The sequence below is a fragment of the Marmota flaviventris genome, chromosome 17, assembly GCF_047511675.1.
Source record: "Marmota flaviventris isolate mMarFla1 chromosome 17, mMarFla1.hap1, whole genome shotgun sequence".
Classification (NCBI taxonomy): domain Eukaryota; kingdom Metazoa; phylum Chordata; class Mammalia; order Rodentia; family Sciuridae; genus Marmota; species Marmota flaviventris.
In genome coordinates, this window is record NC_092514.1 from 39549438 (window position 1) to 39568528 (window position 19091).

The 19091-nt window shown below is 41.2% G+C and overlaps 1 protein-coding gene across 3 annotated transcripts in view; it reads right to left on the reverse strand.

Annotated features, from left to right (window-relative positions):
- The window catches only part of LOC139701370 (E3 ubiquitin-protein ligase rififylin), a 64145-nt gene that overhangs the window by 12013 nt on the left and 33041 nt on the right, over positions 1–19091 (reverse strand). For 2 of the 3 annotated variants that reach the window (XM_071603034.1, XM_071603035.1), the window contains exon 2: positions 3532–3719. In XM_071603034.1, the coding sequence (XP_071459135.1) occupies positions 3532–3719 (188 nt within the window). Of the gene's footprint in view, positions 1–3531; positions 3720–14389; positions 14488–19091 lie in introns of those variants that run through there. The other variant, XM_071603036.1, reaches the window with a different exon arrangement.

Here is a 19091-nt window from a genome sequence, read left to right on the forward strand (position 1 = left end):
TCCACCTCCAAACGCCCAAGCCAGCGCCCCATCCAGAGGCTGGTGCCAGCTTCCACTAATCTAGCAAGGCCACTCAGAGTGCTGGGAGGTAGGTGGTGTATAAGGTCACTTCCAAGACAAATATTTAGACACAATGAGAGGCCCCAGACACTAGGGCACTCTCCTTTGTGAAAACACAGAGTGTCTTGGCGACAGCACCTGACAAACAAGCTGGCACAGCCTGGCGGCAGCTCCTCCCACAACCACAAACAGCATGCCAGAGTTTGCTGGACCCACAGGAAGCAAAGCCTTGCTGCTCAAGCTGCAGGCTGCGCCAGCACAGTGACACCTGGCTGAGCTCAGTTCCAGCCAAGGGCAGGTCACCCTCCCAGGAGAGGAAATTCCCTCCCAGCACCCTGGGTTTGTCCTCTTGGGCACCCTCAACTGATCCTCTAAAGAAGTTAAACACTTTCCTTCTGTGATGACTTAAGCATGTTTTTGCTTCCTCTTTTCTAAATATAGGAAGCTGTGCAACCCATGTAAGAATGCCCAAGAGACTTAAGAATCTCATAATCAAGGTCATAGGAACCTTATGTGGTGCTGAAGCTAGTCCACATAGTTAAGGCAGCTGCAGTAGTGTTTGTGTAAGCATCATTCCTACCATAAAGGGAAAAGGACATATTAATCATCCAGTTTGGGCTATTAAGACTTAGAAGGTGTTGCAAAAGGACACACACCAGCTCCTTTATTCTCCACACAGTTATAACCAGACGATGAACTGCAGAGAGTGGCAGAAAAGAACACATGGCTGTGCTAACATCATAATGTTCTTACAGGACCAGCAGTCACGCAGGTGGAGTATTTGGAGTTCATTCATATCTAAAATTTTCCCATGGAAAAATGGAATGTTTAGGATGGCTGACAGTGAAATGAAGAGGCGTCAATGTCTTAAAGCTGTGGTCCTGTCATGAACATTATTTAAGTCATTGCAGTCTGACAAGCTCTAGCTTGACACAATTATATAGCCTATGTGGCTCAATCAGCCAGATCCAAAGAATTCTACAAATGTGTGTGGCTTGTTGGATGAAAGATCAAAATGGAAAGATAGCAACTTGGCTTCTTTGTACCCCTGCCACCAGGGACTCTGAAGTAAGTGAACATCTGCACAATACTCTAGAGGAGGAGGATAGCGCTCAAGGCTAAATTCCCAGAGTTGAGTGTGGTGGCAGAGAGAGCAAAGGCAGAGGGGGAAAAAGCTGTAAACCAATGTGGGCAGAACAGCAAAGGAATCCCTATATGTAAATTCTAGCAAATGGTTCAAACCAATCAATTAACAAGTTAGCGGGAAAGATGAATGAGGGATAGCAACAGGCCTGCAGAAATGCCCAGAGTACACTCAGACACCCAGCATCAAGAGCTGGCAGTGGCACCTCAGGTGGGCACTACCCTTCAGGGATACCAAGTAGGGTACTTTGCTTTCTCATCCTCAACAATCAATCTGCTTCCCTTCTCTATCCCCTCCTTGCCTGTGTTTCCTGGCACTGCTCAGGCCCACTTTTTCACTCTACCAGTCTAAGGACCACTGGGATATTATATGTGAGATAATTCACATAAAGCTAAAGGTACAGAGTTATCTTTTATTCTCTTTCCCTTCTGCCTCATCTCAGCTCTTCCCAACACCTAAGAACCACTTCTCTTTCCACTCTTGAGATATGTATACTACTCCTGTGTTTCCAAGCACAACTTCTCCCTCCTCTTCAAAACGGTACAACTAAAGAGGCTGGGTGCCAAAACACAATCCAAAATTGCCAGGGCCATTGCTAACTATAGGCAGGTGTTATATGCTGATGGGATAAATGGCTTATGAAAAAATTACAGCCTGCCACTTCTTTCAAAGACTGGGAATTTGGAAATGCAGGGAGTTCTTCTTTCTTATATTTTCTTAAAAAGTCCTAAATGTTATCTATACTTTGCACTCAATAGGCATGCAGAAAATACTGACCATAATGGGGGGGAAAAAAAAAAGACACCAGGATCCATGTAATCAATGCAATTCAACCACTTCTAGAAAAGACATTTTAAAAGCTTCTGGCTATTAAATGCCAAGCACTTAAGATAAGAATGCTGATCCACTTAAGCATGAAATTACAAATGAAAAATTCTTATAGGAGAAAACATCCTTACTATCCACAAAATTCATTGTGAATTGCACAAAATTAATTTGTACTTTTGCAGCAAGAAAACAACTTACCAATAATCATCTTTCATCATCCAAATTGGGATTCATCTCCCCCCACAAAGCTTTTCTTGCCATAGTGGCTTTTCTCTGGCAGGTCTCATTGTGTGGTATTTGCTGCCCCAACTTCCCTGTCCAACTGCAAGCTCCCTGGGTGAGCAGGGATAGCCTCTATTTGTCTGTCTCCCTATCGGAGGTCTGTCACTTATCATCAACTCATGCTAAATGTCTCCTGAGAGGGAGCTTTGGAATCCAGGACCTGTGTTTGAATCAGCTCTGCCACTTAATAGTCATGTGCTTTTGGGCACTGGCTAAATAAAGAAAAAAGTTGTGTGTGTGTGTGTGTGTGTGTGTGTTTCTCTTTGGCTATTTGTCAGAAAAGTTGACAGGTACAGTTTTAATATTTTGAACTGTAAGCCTTAGTTTATCATATATAATATGAGACTTGGTGGACTCTAAAACCTATATATGGTTACTATGAGGATTAAATGAAACCAACAATCTAAATTTAAAAACACCTAAAAATCTAAAGGAAATTAAAAATCTAAATCTTAAAACTAACTCTTACACACACTGGGTGGTTTCAAAAATAATATTTCTCTCAATTTCCCATTACCACCATTTTAACTTCATACCCTATCATCCTCTCTTGGGTGCAAATCTCTCATTCTGCAGAAGAAAAAACTTGTTACTGCTGGGCACTGGAAAAGGGACAGCCCACACCCACACCTTCACACAGCCAATGATTCCATTTCCTGCTTGCTGATCTGGGAAGCACAGCTCCCAAGCATTTCAAAAGAAAATCTGTTACAGTAAACAAGCTCCAGCCTCTGTCTACTATGGTCTGGATGCACCTGAGACATCCTTGACATTGCCTTTGATAAAAAGAACAGGTTAACCTGCAGTCAGGCCTTGTACAATCGCAGCTAATGGAGCAAACAACACTGGGGCCTGTTACATTCCGAGCATCATGCTGGGGGCTCTTCATAGCTTATTTTATTCTAACTCTAGGACATGACTACCATTGTCATCCCCACTTCACAGAAGGGGAAACTGAATCTCAAGAGAGGTTAAGTCATACAATTAGTAATTGACAAAGCTGTTATCTGAATTCAAGTCAATTGGTTCCAAATCTATGCTGAGATGCTTGGCTTTTACTTGAGTAGTCCTTCTTGAACATCCTTAAAAAAGGGATGGGCCAGGGTCCCTAGCACCACATTAGTAGAGGTCACGTGGCAGGCATTCAGAACAAGGCCAATGGCCTTGCCTGTGGTCCTAAGGCTGTGGACAGAGCAGATTGAGAAGGCAGCACTCACCTTCCTGGCTGTGTTTGCAAAGTGAGCCCCACAGGCCTTGCAGCTTGGTTCCAAGCCTGTTGGGGATGGGAAGGAGCTGTACCCAGGGTTGGAATAGGCTTGTGTCCTGGCTCCGGGAGCTGGTGGGACCTCCTCAGGCTGTCCATCCAGGCAGAACCAGTTGCAACAGGTTGCCCACATGATAAAATCTGGTGCAAGGGAGGAAGGGAGGAAAGGTCCAAGTTAAGATACACCAGTACTGCAGATTCCATCCCCAAGAGTGCTGGTGAGCAGGGACGCTGGAGCCACACCTTCCAAGTAGAAGAGAAGATGTGTCCCAGGAATTGAACCCAGGCATGCTTAACCACTAAGCCACTTCCCTGGCACTTCTTATTTTTTATTTGGAGACAGGATCTTACTGTTGCTCAGAGCCTAGCTAAATTGCTGAGATTGGCCTTGAACTTGTGATCCTTCTGCCTCAGCCTCCCAGGTATGTGGGATTATACGTGTATGCCAGCTCTACTGTTAATTCCTATTATGTACATGAGGCAAGGGCATGGTGGCACATACCTCTCTATTCCCAGCTACTTAGGAGGCTAAGAGAGGAGGACTGCTTGAACCCAGAACAGCCTGGGAAACAGGAAGACCCTGTCTCAAAAAAAAAAAAAAAAAAAAAAAAAACCACGATGCAGTGGCACATGTCTGTAATCTCAACAGGTTGGGAGGCTGAGGCAAAAGGATTTAAGTTCAAAGCCAGCCAGCCTCAGCAACTTAGCGAGGCCCTAAGCAACTTAGTGAGACCATGTCTCAAGAAAAAAATAAAGGGTTGGGGGCAGGAGATATGGCTCAGTGGCTTTCAATCCCTGGGTAACAAAAAGAAAATGAAAAAAATACATAGATAAAGCAACTCAGGCTCAAAGAATCAAATACAGAGAGCTAAATCAGAGAGAAAGCTAATCTGTAGAGTGCTTAGATTCTAAAAACCCTAGGTTTTCTGACTCTAAATCTCAGGTCCTCTTCCTTATGCCATGTTGTCCTCTCATTTCCCCTCTTGCCAGTCTGTAAAACCAGCTACTCTTACATATGTGCCCCTAATTCCAGGTAAACTACTAGGACAGCACTTATAACAGTTTCTTACACAGGTGATTTCTTCTCTACCCCGAAGTCATAAATTCTTTAAGGGCAGGGACTACTTCTCATTCCCGTCTGTACTGTACCCTACCAGCACTGTGCCTGAAGCAGATGTTCAACGAATGTCTGCTTCCTTGCTGAATCAGTGCCTCTGAGGGTTTAAGAAGTTTTGGATTATTATTCCTGCTTTACACATCAAATACTGGTACTGGGGGCAAGAGGATTGATGATTTTTATGATCAAAAAGAGAATCCAATCTCTCAAATATCAGATCACCTATAAAGATACTAAGAGAGCCCACTAGAATACGAAGCATAGCTGTGACCTATGGGTGTTTTCCACAGCAGAGGAAGACGGTCATTATGGACATTCTGAGCCTGAACTCTCTGCTTACAGAGATAATAAATGAAACATTTAGCCTTATTATTGAATAATTAGTTCACATAAAAGAATGATACTTTCTGTTCTGTTGCCTGACTCATGGTTTTAACAAAGGCACCTTCATAGTAAAAGACATGATAAGCTGGAAGGAACTAGGAGGCACCCCTTGGTCGACCTGTAGAAGAAAGAACAAGGCCAGTTAGAGGAAGTAACCTCTAAGTCCCCAGGTTAACCTTAGGCCTCAATACACCTGCAATACAAGTCATTCTCTTTGGTAGACATGTCTTATTAATACCTGTCTATGACTACTTGCCTGCAACCCCTATGAGAAAAGGGAATGTAACAGTCTTACAGTTCTTTGGGTGACTCAAGGACTGCTGAACAAATAAATGAGTCACATACAATATTTAAATCTTCACTAACCACATACTCATTCAATTTCCTGCACATCAAAAACATTTCTCTCAGATTCAGTATTGCTTGTCTGAAGATTCTAAGTTCCCAGAAGACAAAGACCTCACCTGCCTTCCTTGAAATTATGAGTTCATAGGGAATCATGAAGCAAAAAGTTCATCACACTGTGTGTGCCTGTGTGTGTGATAAAGTAAATGAACTCTTTGTCGACAAGAGAATGAGGACAATGGAGGAGAGTATCCCTCTGAAAAAGGAACTTTGTTAATTCTTTAAATCACATGTTGGTAGACACATTGGAGGCGGCGTGTAATGATAAGAACACAGGCTCTGGAATCAGAAGGTCTGGGGCCCAAGCCCTGCTTGACTGTTCATGGGCTGTAGTCTTCCTCTAGTAGGCTGCACCCTTCCCTACTTCATGTTTCTCCTCTGGACATTCCACAGGACATAAAGCGCTAAATAAACATTAGTTGTTGCTATCTGCATTATAACGATTCCTTTAATTACAACTTATCTGGGAAGGTAAGATATAAAGTAAATCTTGAGGTTTCACCACAATTATCTCTTGGCTTTCTGGGCTTGTCTCCTGAAAGGGAACAAGATTGTAGGTGATTCACCAATTTTTACTAAAAGCTCTTCACATTCACATATGCCTGTAACCTTTACTGAAGCAAACCACCTACCCTTCCCAGTGTTAGGTAAGTAAGGCTTAATTAGTACCTATGCTCAAGAAGCCCATAGCTGGGTCAGAGAATTAAAACTGCAAAACCAAAAATTGAAATTTCAGGGTGGTCCCTGCTTTTTAAGGGAGGCTTATACCTGAGGGTGGAGGGCTACAATGATGGAAGGATAGCTCTATAGGGGCAGAGGCAAGACCAGAGAGACTTCTCAAGTGAGGTACCACATCTTGATGTGAGAATAGGCAGGAATTTACCAGGAAGTAAGGAATAGAAGAAACTTGTAAGGGAAAAAAAAAAAAAAAAAAAAAAAGGCATGCACCATGTCATTAGAGAAACTACAAAATGCTTGGTTGGTCAAGGGTGGGAGTAAGATGGGGTGGGATAGATAAGGGCACACAAGTTAAATAAACAGGGAAGACTTCATATTCCAAAGTAAGGAATCTGGTCTTTACTTTATATGTAATGGGGCACAGCTGGAGTCTTTAGGCAGCGAGGTTTTATGATGTTATTTGCACATGAGAGTGCGCGTGTAGTACTAGTCAGTGTAGAGGACAGATCAGCAAGGAGAAGGTTAGGAGCAGGAAACTGCTAGAGTAGTACAGGCAAGATATGAGAATGCAGACTTAAAAGAAAGGGACAGAACTCTGACAGAATTAGCAGGATGTGTCAATTAATTGAATGAAATAGGAGAAGGAGAGAAAAAGGAGTACAGGACAAATGCAAGGGTCTCTTAATTCACAACAAGAAAACTAGTGAATTTATTTACTGGGATAATGCTCTCAGGAGGAGGCATCTGTTGTGTGGAGGACAGCAGGTGCGAGGCTGAGATGATGAGCTGAGGTATTGTGTCCAACTATAACTCAAAAATAAAATAAAAGAAAAAAAATAAAATAAAATGGATGGGGAGTGTGAGAGGTGGCCTCCCAGCAGCTAAGGAGGCTAAGGCAAAAGGATCACGAGTTCAAAGCCAGCCTCAGGAAAAGCAACTCAGTGAGGCCCTGTCTCCAAATAAAATATGAAATAGGGCTGGGGATGTGGCTCAGTGGTTGAGTGCCCCAAGTAACAGCTCCCAACAAAAAATAAATTAAATAAAATGGACTGGGTATGCAGCTCACTAATAGAGCACCCCTGCATTCACTTCCCAGTAGCAAAAAGAAAAGAAAACCAACTGATAACCACAGACTGGAAAGGAAATGAGAAGTGAGACTTGCAAGATTCTAAAAATAAATTATTCTTTCAAGAAACTTGATCATGAGAGAAGGCAGTTAACTAAAGAGCACTGAGGATCACCAAGATAAATGTAGGCATATTCAGAGACTGCAGAGGAAACCCACAAGACAAAGAGACTATAAAGAAGGGAAGCTGGGAATCAATGAAGGGCTAAAGGGCCAAGAGAAGGAAGAAAAGCAATCAGGTGATTAGACTAAGAGGTAGACTACTCTTGGGCAAGAGAAGGGTTACCTCTTTCACCAGAGAGGAGCAGAGAGGTAAAGGCAGATGAAACCAAAGAGAAGTTCACAGCATTAGCGACAGAAAGATAAAAGAATGAAATAAAAAGGAAAGAGGAAATACACTTAGCTATAGAAGAAAATAAACTCTTTTGGTTATAGTTCAGTGGTAGAGCTCTCTCCTAGCAAGCACAAGGCTCTGGGTTTGATCCACACCAAAAAAAAGACAAGAAGAAGAAAGAAAAGATGTTTCTTCTACATAGGAAAATTACAATGTGTAGATTCCTTAAGAAGTAAAAGCTCTGCCACAAAATGAGCAGACACACTTGGTAAAGCACAAACAGTAGGGTGGGGGCGACCTGAAGGCTGTATGTTATTGAAATCCACATGCTTTAGCAAGCACTTGGGAAGCACCAACATCAAGGATACAAAAAACAATTGGACAAGATCTTACCCAAGAGGTCTGTAGCCCCAGAAAGATACTGTAGCTTCACTGTGCCATCCTGATGGCACCCCACCCCCCCAAAAAAAAAAAAAAAATCCATCAGCCTGTCCAGATATCTGGTTATTGGGTTCTGTGAGAAGACGTGAAATCTGGGGGCAGGGTTTATGGCTCAGTGGTAGAGCGTTTGCCTAGCATGTGTGAGGCACTGGGTTTGATTCTCAGCACCACATATAAATAAATAAAATAAACATCCATTGATAACTAAACAATATTTAAAAAAAGAAGACATGAAATTTGCCTTTCTGTGATCCCAAAGGTCCCATGTTCGGGTGGAGAACAAAGTCTCTTAATCTAGGTATGTATATGTGGGAAAGGGGATGACTACAGGAAGGAGGAGGCTGATGTCAAGAGTCTCAGTGCTAAAAATACCTCAGACCACCTAGGTCTAATAAAACAGGGTCACTGAAGTCAGTAGACAAGGCTTTTACTCTTTTTGACAGATATTTGAATACCAAAAAAGAAACATTTGCTAATGTGATCATATACAAGTACTCTCCTGCCAAACTGGCAAGCTCTAAGCCTAAATAACAACTGCATTCAGGATAATTTCAGAGCACAGGAGGTTGTAATGTAGACAGTGACACACAAGCTAAACACTTTTTTCTTGGGAATATTCTTTTCACCCATCAGCACTAAATAGACATGCACACAGCATCTGATGTAGCTAAAGCACTGAAGTGGAGACAACAGTGAGGTGTGGTAAGTGCTACACTTTGAAAAACTTCACTCTCTGACCTGCAAAGCTCTTCCTGTCTTAAAAGAAAATCAGTATCATGTCTTTACTGAGTGCTTGAAAATTCCTTCCCAGGCTTTCTTCCCCCTCTTCTGAAAAGATGGACTTGGTAATTTAATCCTCAAGAACAGTTTGACTGCTCTCCTGCTGTCCTTGTCTGAAATTTCAAGCTCTCCTCTTCTACTCTGCCTAATGGGAGAAAGATAGGAGTTGTAGGATCAGATGCGGGGCGGGGGTGGGGGGGTGGGGGAGATAAGAAAAATTTACTATTCCTTGTAAATTTACTATTCCCGTGTTGAGAGGCAAGAATGGCTAGCCAGTACATAGGATTTTGACGATTTGATAGGTATGCTGGTATTTATTGGGAGACTTAGCCCTGCTAAATGGGAAAATTATACTTAATAACAGAGTAAGATAAATGACCTCTTGCAGGCAGGTTCAGTTAGAGGCAAGAGGGTAGATAATGTGATTGCTTCCTATTAAGTCCCAGATCCCTAAATAATTTTAAAACACTTTTCTACTTGTTCACCTTCCCATGGCCAATAATTTAAAGTGGATCAGTGGCTGTTACTGGCTTTCCTAAGAAAGGGAGAAGAGAATAGAAGGGTCGTCCTAGTTTGCAATGTAACTCCAAACCAACTTTCTAACCATCAAAAACTAAGGCAATAAAGTCCCCAAATTTTTATACAATCTGTTCTGATTTTAATTAACAACCCTGTGCACAAAAGTAGTTCTGCAAACAAAAGGTGTTACACAGATGCAAAGTCAGCTAAATCCTGGAACTAACAGACGTATAGTAAACACAGCATGTAAGACTATACCAAAATCCCTAAAAAATAACTAACTAAAATGCCCCCAAACCTCAAAGAAATATTCTTTGACATGTAAAGTCAGAAATGGCTGGACAGCAAATCTTACAGAATCATCACCAGTTTATTGAGGATGGCACACCTATTTATTGTCACTAATGTATTTCTGGAATGTTTAAAAGCATCTATGCTATAAGTATATAAAGGAAAGTATCCCACCTTACAGATCATTAATTCAGAATGGGCTTAGCTTCATCTTGTATATTATCCTTAAAAAGCAATTAAAGTACAATTGCAAAGGCTTTGAACAGAAACGCTGTGAAAGGCCTATCAATATGGCTTAGCTAAGCCTCCCTGAAATAATTGATAAGTAATTACATATTTTGAGAAGGAGAAAGTATTCACTAGAAGAATGCTTCTTATCTGCCAGGCACTGAGCTAGGTCCTTTACCTAGTGTTCTCATGTGATTCTGACAAGGTTGATTAGTTCTTGCTTTCAGGTAAAGCCAAGGCTTAGAGAACTTGTTAAATGTCACAGCCAGAAGTTAGCCAAGCTAAGATCTAAACTTAGGTCCCATAGACCCTGAAGCCTATGCTAAATAGGCTACAAGGGAAATAATTTGATTAAAAAAAAAAAGTTAACCAGGCATGGTGGCACACACCTATGACTCAGGAGGGTGAGGTAGGAGGATCATAAGTTCAAAGCCAGCTTCAGCAATTTAGCAAGGCCCTGGGTACCTTAGTGAGACCCTGTCTCAAAATAAAAAAGGTTGGGGATATGGCTCAGTGGTTAAGCACCCCTGGGTTCATTCCCTTTAGTACCAAAAAAAAAAAAAAAAAAGTCATCTGTCTACCCTGCAACTCATCCCCCTCTAGGATCTGGCTCTCCGGCTCTACTAGAGCTTTCCTATCAGCATACAGGCATGTTCCAGGATCTGCTGTGTTTTAAAAACTCTTCCTTATCATAAGACAAGTACAAATTACATCCAGTATGCATTACCACCACCCATAAAAATGGGTGAAATGAAGAGAGATTCCAGCAAGCATTGGTAAGGATGTAGGGCAGCTAGAACTCAAACACTGCTGATAGAAGTGTAAATTAATACCATCAACTTGGGTCTTCCAACTCTGTCCTCAAATGTTGGCAACTGCCTTGGGTGCCCACATTCTACCTCAGGTGGCTTGATACCTTTCTAAAGCTCGAGATTTGGATTCCTCTTTTCATCTCCCCACCGTGACAGTGGGCTAACTCATGTTTCATCTGCTACTTACTTATGTTTCATTCCTTAGGTCCTTTGGGTTTGCTGTTATTCTTTCTGCCTGGACTATTTTCCCCAGAACTCTACTGCTTGGCTCCTTCTTGTCATCCAACCCTCAGCTTCAATGTCACTTTCTAATTTCATGTATTGCAAACACTTGGTACTAGCTGGTATTATCCACTTGCTTGCTAACTGCCTTTTCTCACTAGACTAGAAACTCCCTGAGAGCAGGGACTTTGTGTCCTATTACATTTCCAGACTCTAGAGTGGCTTCTAGGAGGAAAGAATAGTCTCTCAAGTAGCTTCAATTCCTTTTGCTCTCCAGTTCTTTCTCCATAAGGCATCATCTTCTCCCTTCCTTCCCACATAGATACTTGCAGTTCTTTAATAGAGCCCTGTTGCATTTTAGAATGAAAAGCCCCACTCCTCACATGGTTAAGACTTTGCCCCGTCTCCAATTCATGCTGTGCTCCTTTTCTAACAAAGCTTCCAGCCATAGTGAATCTTCAGCTCCTCAAGCTGTGGGTGGGTCCCTATGCTTTCTTTCCTGCCTCTACTGCTCCTTTCCATGCTCTGATCTCAACTCAAGCACCATGTCTCTTGGGAAGTCCTCTCCAGTTCCACATACTTGCTCATGTCTGTTGCTTTCCTTCAGAACTATCATAATCTGTAATCATATTTTTGGTTCACAGTCTACCTCCCAGGGCAAGAACCTTGTTTATCATCATCATTTTTTTTTTTTAAACCTGGGGCAACCAGCCCAGTGCCACTTTATTGTAAGCACCCAAATAATTTGTGGAATGAACAGACTAAGGTCCGAGAACATTCAAGTACTAGTTCTTTCCTTGGGATCAAAAGCATTTTCTCAATATAGTTATAAAATGACTGTAAGAAGGAAAAATTCTTAATGAAAAATGAAGGGCAGCTAACCTTAGGTTACCTAACTTTTTGCATCTGTTTCCTTACCTATATGTGTGTGTGTGTGTGTGTGTGTGTGTGTAGAATATATACATATACCTCACCTCATCTTTATACCCATCTAGGAGGATAACTGTAAGAATAAGAAATAACATAAAATACCTCAACATTAGTAAACATTTGATAAATAGTACATCAAAAAATTATTAAACCACAAGTTATAATTTTAAAATGGCAACCGCCCATATATTTAAAAGTGACTCGACTGGAAAGCCCACAGTCTCTCTCTGGTCACGAAGAGCTTGTTTCCTACCACCCAAGGCACTAGGAGGTTGGGGGAGGGTGAGAAGGGCCCTGACAAAGGTGATGATATGCTGCGCATGATGACACACACCCATAATCCCAGTGACTTCTGAGGCTGAGCTAGGAGGATCACAAATTCGAGGTTAGCCTGGGCAACTTAACAAGGCCCTATCTCAAGATAAAAATAAAGGACTCAAGGTGTAGCTCAGTGGTAGAGTGGCTCTGTACCAAAAAAAAATTCAATCCCAAGTACCAAAAAAAAAAAAGCTCATGCCACCTACATGATATAGAATCATCTGTTTCTGGAGAACTCACCTGAAATTTAAAATCATCTCTCAACTTGGAAGGCTGTCTGCCTTTAAAAATAAGTTGGTCAGGCAAGAAACTTGAACTCCCTTGACACTGTTAAATTTAAAACAGAATCTCAGAGTTGCAACTAGAATTTTCCAGTAAACCCACCTGCAGTGGCCACCCCAACTGGGGAAGTTTTAAAATGCTGGTGACAATACAATAAGCATAAAATAGGGTGACCACTGTTCCACTTGTAAGTAAGCAACCTGCAGAGTGAACCATATTACCAACTGGTCTCATTGGCTGGGTGTGGGACAATGTAGCATGTTCTCTCTTGCCGCAGTCTGGCTGGGCACAATCAGGAGCCACTTGTCAAAAGAAACTAACTTTATTTTTAGAACCACACACACCAAACAAAACAGCCTCTCAAGAAAAACCCTCAGAGCCTCAACTGCCACCACCGGCTTTCCACAAGCCTCTCTCCCCCCCACAAGCTTCTCAACACCTCCCACAATCCTCCTGCTCTTGAGGCCGATTGGCTGGGTCACGTGGGCGGAGCCAAAAAAGTCCCCCAATGAGCAGCTCCGTGGTCTGAAAGGGCAGGGAAACAGCCCAATGAGCATCACCGCAGAGGAGCCAATCAGCTAGATGTTGCTGGGGCCGCTGTGAGCCAATCATCAGCCGGCAGCTGGAAGCTTGCTGGGGCCCCTTCGGCTGGGGCCCCTTCGGCTGTGGCTCTCAACACTCTCTGATACTGAGATTCTTTCTGAAACATTTATTTAGGAATAAAGAATTCAGAACACCTAAGTCACAGAGGAGACAAGTGGACAGTGGAACTTTAGAACCCAAAGCTCAATCAAAATAAACAGCCCTGCTGAAGTGGTACCTGGGCCAGACATAAACAAAGCATGTTTCACAAGGCTGGAACTCAGCAGAGGAAAACATTTCCAAGGGCTTTAAATCCTAACAGATGTCTTCCATCCTCCAAGGCAGTCCAATGGATGTGGGTAATGGATAGTACATATTTCCTAGATAAGAATTTTATTTGAAGGCTAAATTTTTAGAAGACAAAACAGTTTGGAGGTGAAAAGTTGTTCCCAAATATGTTTTACTTTGGTTTTAGAACCAGTCAGACATTACCTTAAATCCTGGCTTTCATGCTGAGACAACTTGAATGAGTTCTCTGAGCTTCAGAATAACAGGAATAGACTTCCCTACACCTGGCAACACATCTTCTGTAAGAGGGGCTGAGTACAGAGATGATCATACTTTTACTGGGTTTTTCAATCTTCCATTAAAGAGAGGACAATGACGAAAATGCAGGCATTCTAATAAGGCCTGAAGTTAATATGAATTAATGTCTGCCTCTCTCCAAGCCAGCTTCCAGAACCTCCATGAACACAATGTCAGTGACTTTAAAGACACTAGGCCTAGGGGCTCCTCTTATCCACTCCTCAAATTATATTTTAATATAAAGTACTGAATCTGTAGGAGAGAGATAATCTTCTGTGCTGTTCCTTCAAGCAGCAAAGGGAAAATTAGAGGAGCTATTCATATTTAAGTTTCCTTAAACTTCTCTTTTCAGATGATCCTAGAAAATTTTATTTTTAAAGAACAAAGTGAAAACACTCCAAAACATCTAATATATGCCAAATGAGTTATGTCTGCATCTAACATCTCATTTAACATAATAATCCTACAAAACTCAGAATTAAAACGCTTATTTTGTGAACACTGACTTGGGGCCCTGAGGTTTTAGTAACTGGATCAGAGTCACAAAGCTAGAGGTTGAAGATGGTGAGTACAAGGTCTTTGACTATTTGGGGATCATATAGAAAGAGTAAGCTACTTGCACTTTCCATACTGCCCACAATTAGCAAAGGTAATTCAAGGGCTTTGCTGTGAGAGAAGATAATGAAAATCACCTAATATGGCTTGCTTACAGGGAGCAAGTATTTAATACTAGTTCCTCCCCCCTTCTAAAGACACCAAAAAGGGGTACCTACTCACCAAGCCAAGCATTCCACACTTGAGCACTTTATAAAGTGCACTAGATAACTGTAATCCCTCCGATTTGTGAAGCTAAAGCAGGAGGATCACAAGTTCAAGGCCAGCCTCAGCAACTTATAGAGATCCTGTTTCAAAATGGAAAAAAAAAAAAAAAAAAAGACTGGGGATGGAGTTCAGTGGTAGAGTGCCCATGGGCTCAATCCCCAAGTACTGCAAAGAATAAAAAAAAAAGTATAATAGTGTAAAGAAAAACCATCCTTCAAAAGCTAAAATTTTCATTTATACATCTGTGGATCATCTGCATTTCTTTCTTTTTACAACTTAAGGATGAGCAGGGCGCAGTGGTACACACCTGTAATCCCAGTGGCTCAGGAGGCTGAGGCAGAAGGATCACAAGTTCAAAGCCAGCCTCAGCAAAAAGTGAGGCACAAAGCAACTCAGTGAGACCCTGTCTCTAAATAAAATACAAAAATGGGACGGGATGTGGCTCAGTAGTAAGTGCCTCTGAGTTTAATCCCTGGTACCAAAAATAATTAATTAATTAATTAATTAATAAACCAATTTTCAACTTCATAGCTAAGATGCATTTCTATTCTTGCCCATCTTTATTCTAGTTATGTAGGTTTTTATAGTTTGGTTTTTTTTGCTTTGCTGGAGATCAAACCCAGTGCCTTGTGCATACTCAAGGGTAAGTGCTCTACCACTGAACTAATCACATCCCCAGCCAAGAAGGGGTCTTTTAAAAATTGTCTCAACTGTACTGAGAGTAACTACTAAATTACAATGAAAGTAAATCTTCAGCACTCAGGGCCTTAGTTTCCCTGCCTTACATTGAGCTATACCCCATTCTTTCAGTACCTCAGATGCCAAGCTTATTTTGGCCTTAGGAATCCCCTTCAAGTATACTCATCCTGGAGCACTAGCTCAAGGAGACCTTCTCTGACCCATATGTGCTCTCATAGCATCCCACACATCTCCCTGTAACTCTAATTCACTCCCTGGAGTATCAGCTCAGCACTATGCTCTGCCAACACTACTGCAAATCCAGGAGGACCAACAACTAGCAAGTGCTACATCTCTCACGGTGATTACAGTCTGGGGGATGAGCATTCTAGCAGCACTACATCTAACCATGGCTAATGATCTATATATATTTTTCTCCTAGAGTTACACTGTGGAAGGTGAAATAGGAAACAAGAATGAGTATTTATTCTCAGCCTTAATGACAACTAAGTGTAATCACCATGTATTCACTGAACTAAATAAAGGTAACAGCAATAGAGTGAAGAGTGGGGGTGGAGGGGCAGAAATTCATGCTTGAAAACTCCACAATATGATTCTAAAATGATCAACAAACTAAAGGTTTTAAATACATATAACCATAGCAACGCCTTTAAGTAAAGACCTAAGAGTATGTAACATGCCCACTTCAGGCATACTGACAATAATTTTGAAAATGTCTGCTAAGATTACTGGATAACAATAAAAGAATGGCAAGTTTGGCCTAAAATGTAACAGAAAATGTTAAAGTTGTCAGTTATTACAACAGTAGAAAACCAGAAAGGAAAAGCCTAGAAGAAGAACTGGCCATCACTCCTTCCATCCCTTTCTTGCATCAAAAGGCACAGCTGGTTTCAATGCCTTCCCAATCATATTGTCCTGACACTGTGATGGGAATCACAAAGAATACAAATGAATATGAAAACATCAGAGAAAAGAAATGCTAGAAATCACAGAAACCAATCCTACTAAATACACCAGGTCAGGGTGCAGCTTAGCCTATCTGCCATTCCTGACTCACCAAGACAGAGGGAGAAGCAACCAAAGGATATAAGAAATACGATACCAGAGGCCTTGGAGCATGAAGTGTTAAAATAACATTATAAATAAAGGAAAAGGAAAGAGACTACACTTTCTACTAGCAGTAAGTGAGCTCTTTTCCTGAAGTGGGAACTGCTGTAAACAACTGAAAAACATACATAATAATCACAAGTTATAAATGTTCTTGGAAACTCCCTGGTTTCAACTAGTCCATGACAAATATCTGCAGAGGGAGCTCAGCATCTGCTATGAAGTTCAGGGAAAAGTAATTCTAACCAATGGAGTTGTGCCAAAATATCACCCCCGGGGTCTGACCAATTAAATGGCTGCTTCTTAGTGTGGCATTTAGGAAAGATGACAGATTGAACACTGCAGCAGAGAAACCTACACATTTATTTCAGCCCAGGCATTCTATCCCAAAGGGCAAAGTCAATCAGGAAAGAAAGCAGTTCGAGTAAAATCTCCTACCAATGCTGAAAACAGAATAAACAAACCTGCAGTTTAATTACCATAGAATCCTTTTTCTATTAGAATACTCTTTCCATCAAAACGGATAACAAAACTCTTTGAGAACACAGACTCTGATCCCCGCAGTAGTCCTGTGCAGGAAAAAGGATGCATCAAACATGCCTGTCAGAACCTTCTGCCTGAAAAAGCTACTTTCACAAGATAATATCACAGTGACTAATGGGCAACTAGGATTTTTTTAAAAAGCAGCCACTGCCAGAGACTACAGCAGAGGGTTTAGCCTTCCCGTGCCCTGGGAAAAGGCAGCACTTCAGGACCAGGATCAAGCAGGATCAAAGTTAAGCAATCTGCCTTTCCAAAATGAACTGCACAAAAGTTAACGAGGTCAAACACTGCAATGAAGAATGAACAGGACTCTAAATCCTAGTGTTTACTAAACCTCAGTATAACTTAAATTTTCTTAAAACAATAGAACCTGTTATATTTCAATTATAACTGGAAAGAATAAAATACTGGGCTGGGGTTGTGGCTCAAGTAGTAGAGCACTTGCCTAGCACATCTGAGGCACTGGGTTCGATCCTCAGCACCATATAAAAAAATAAAGAGATTGTATCCACCTAAAAGCTAAAAAACAAAATTTTAAAAAAAAAAAATAAAATACTGCATCCTGGGGTTGTGTCTCAGTGGTACAGTGCTTGCTTGGATGTATGAGGCAGTGGATTCGATTTTCAGCACCACATAAAAATAAATAAAATTTTTTTTAAAATACTGCATGTCAAGTATTTACCCCATAGTCTAAGACTTAACAAGTGTTCAATACAAGTTAACTATAAATAATTTTAAAAGAAAGTACTTTTTTAGGTTCTTAAAATTTACCTGCTCTATCTGTACCTTTTTTCTTTAAACACACCAATATTTTTAATCATATTCAATTTGGTTCTCCAACCATCCTCCAAGAACTAAATGACTGATCCCAGGCCTTTCCCACTAGCTCAAAATTACACACACACACACACACACACACAAACTTATATTCCCTTGAAGAATGTCTCTCAGAAGTGGTGAGAAGTGGTTTATCCTCCTCGTAGAATTTCCTCCCAAGTCTACCTCACTGCTAACGAGTTTCAGTTTGTCATCCACCTCCCAGGCAGTCTACACAATTCAGAATTTCTCCCTTAGCTCCTCAACCCTTCTTCCCCGCCACATCCAAAGAATGGACTGTACACCTTTGGCCCCCACCTGGTGCACCATAACTGCTCACACTGCACTGAGGCCAAAATGGGATTCTGTGATAAATGGAGGATGAATTCAGATGAAGTACCACCTCCTCCCACAGACCTTTAGCTTGGTTCGATATTTAATCTCGATCTGAAAAATAATGCTGACTTCCTGAACATTTTCTGCTCCTGCCAGGATGTAATATGCCCAATATTTATCCCAAGAAGCAGAAATAAATGGATTTCAATTTCACAGAATGCCACCAAAACCACAACAAACTTTTGTATTCTCATTGTATTCTCTCCTTGCAAAGAAAACCTATGCTTAATTTGGGCTTCAGTTTTCCTCTTTGCCTCTGTCCCACAACAAAGTGTAAAATATTGTATATTTTTACCACTTCTCCATAGATTCAAGAAAAAAAAACACACATGTAAATATCAAGCAGTTTCTTGCTATTTTCACTTGCAAAGTCCCCAGACCATCCTTGATGATCAGATGTGCCTTTTTTTTCACCCATTTTTCTTTATCCCTTTGCTCCTGGATTTACAAACTGGAAGGATAGGCAATCTTCTTTGTGACATGGCTGGGATATGAAAAGCACAAAAAACATTATCAAGACCTATACCTGTAGCAAGTATGGTTAGAGACCAAAGAATGAACCAGTTCAGAAATAACTCACAGGACTGCAATAATCCGCCAAGATCACAAGGTGACTCCCTGCAGGTGGTTATCCCTTAGCCAACCTAGTCTCCTAATGAAGGTAATAAAGCAGATTTCAAAATAAAAAGCAACGAGAATTTGGAAAAACAAAAGTCTCTGAGATTGTTTACCAACAGAGTGACCCTAAACAAATTACTTATTTAACCGCTTCTCCAGAGACTTGCCAACTGAGCAGCTAGCATTTGATCCAGCCTCCAGTATTTAATGAAATTTTCAATTCAAAGATTAATAAAACCTTCACAACCCCCATTCTGTAATTTGTAAAGTAATTTGTAAACTACCATGGTCAGAAAACACTCAAAAAGGTGTGCTAGAAATCCTGGAACCTAACAAAATTAAACTATTATTTAAAAGGCTGGTGAATTGCAGACTAAAATTTCCTATTGTTATTAAAAGAATAAATAGCTAAGCACAGATTGAGTCCTACACCTACCCAAAGTAACAGACCAGCAGTCAATTTTCTGCTTCCAGTTCA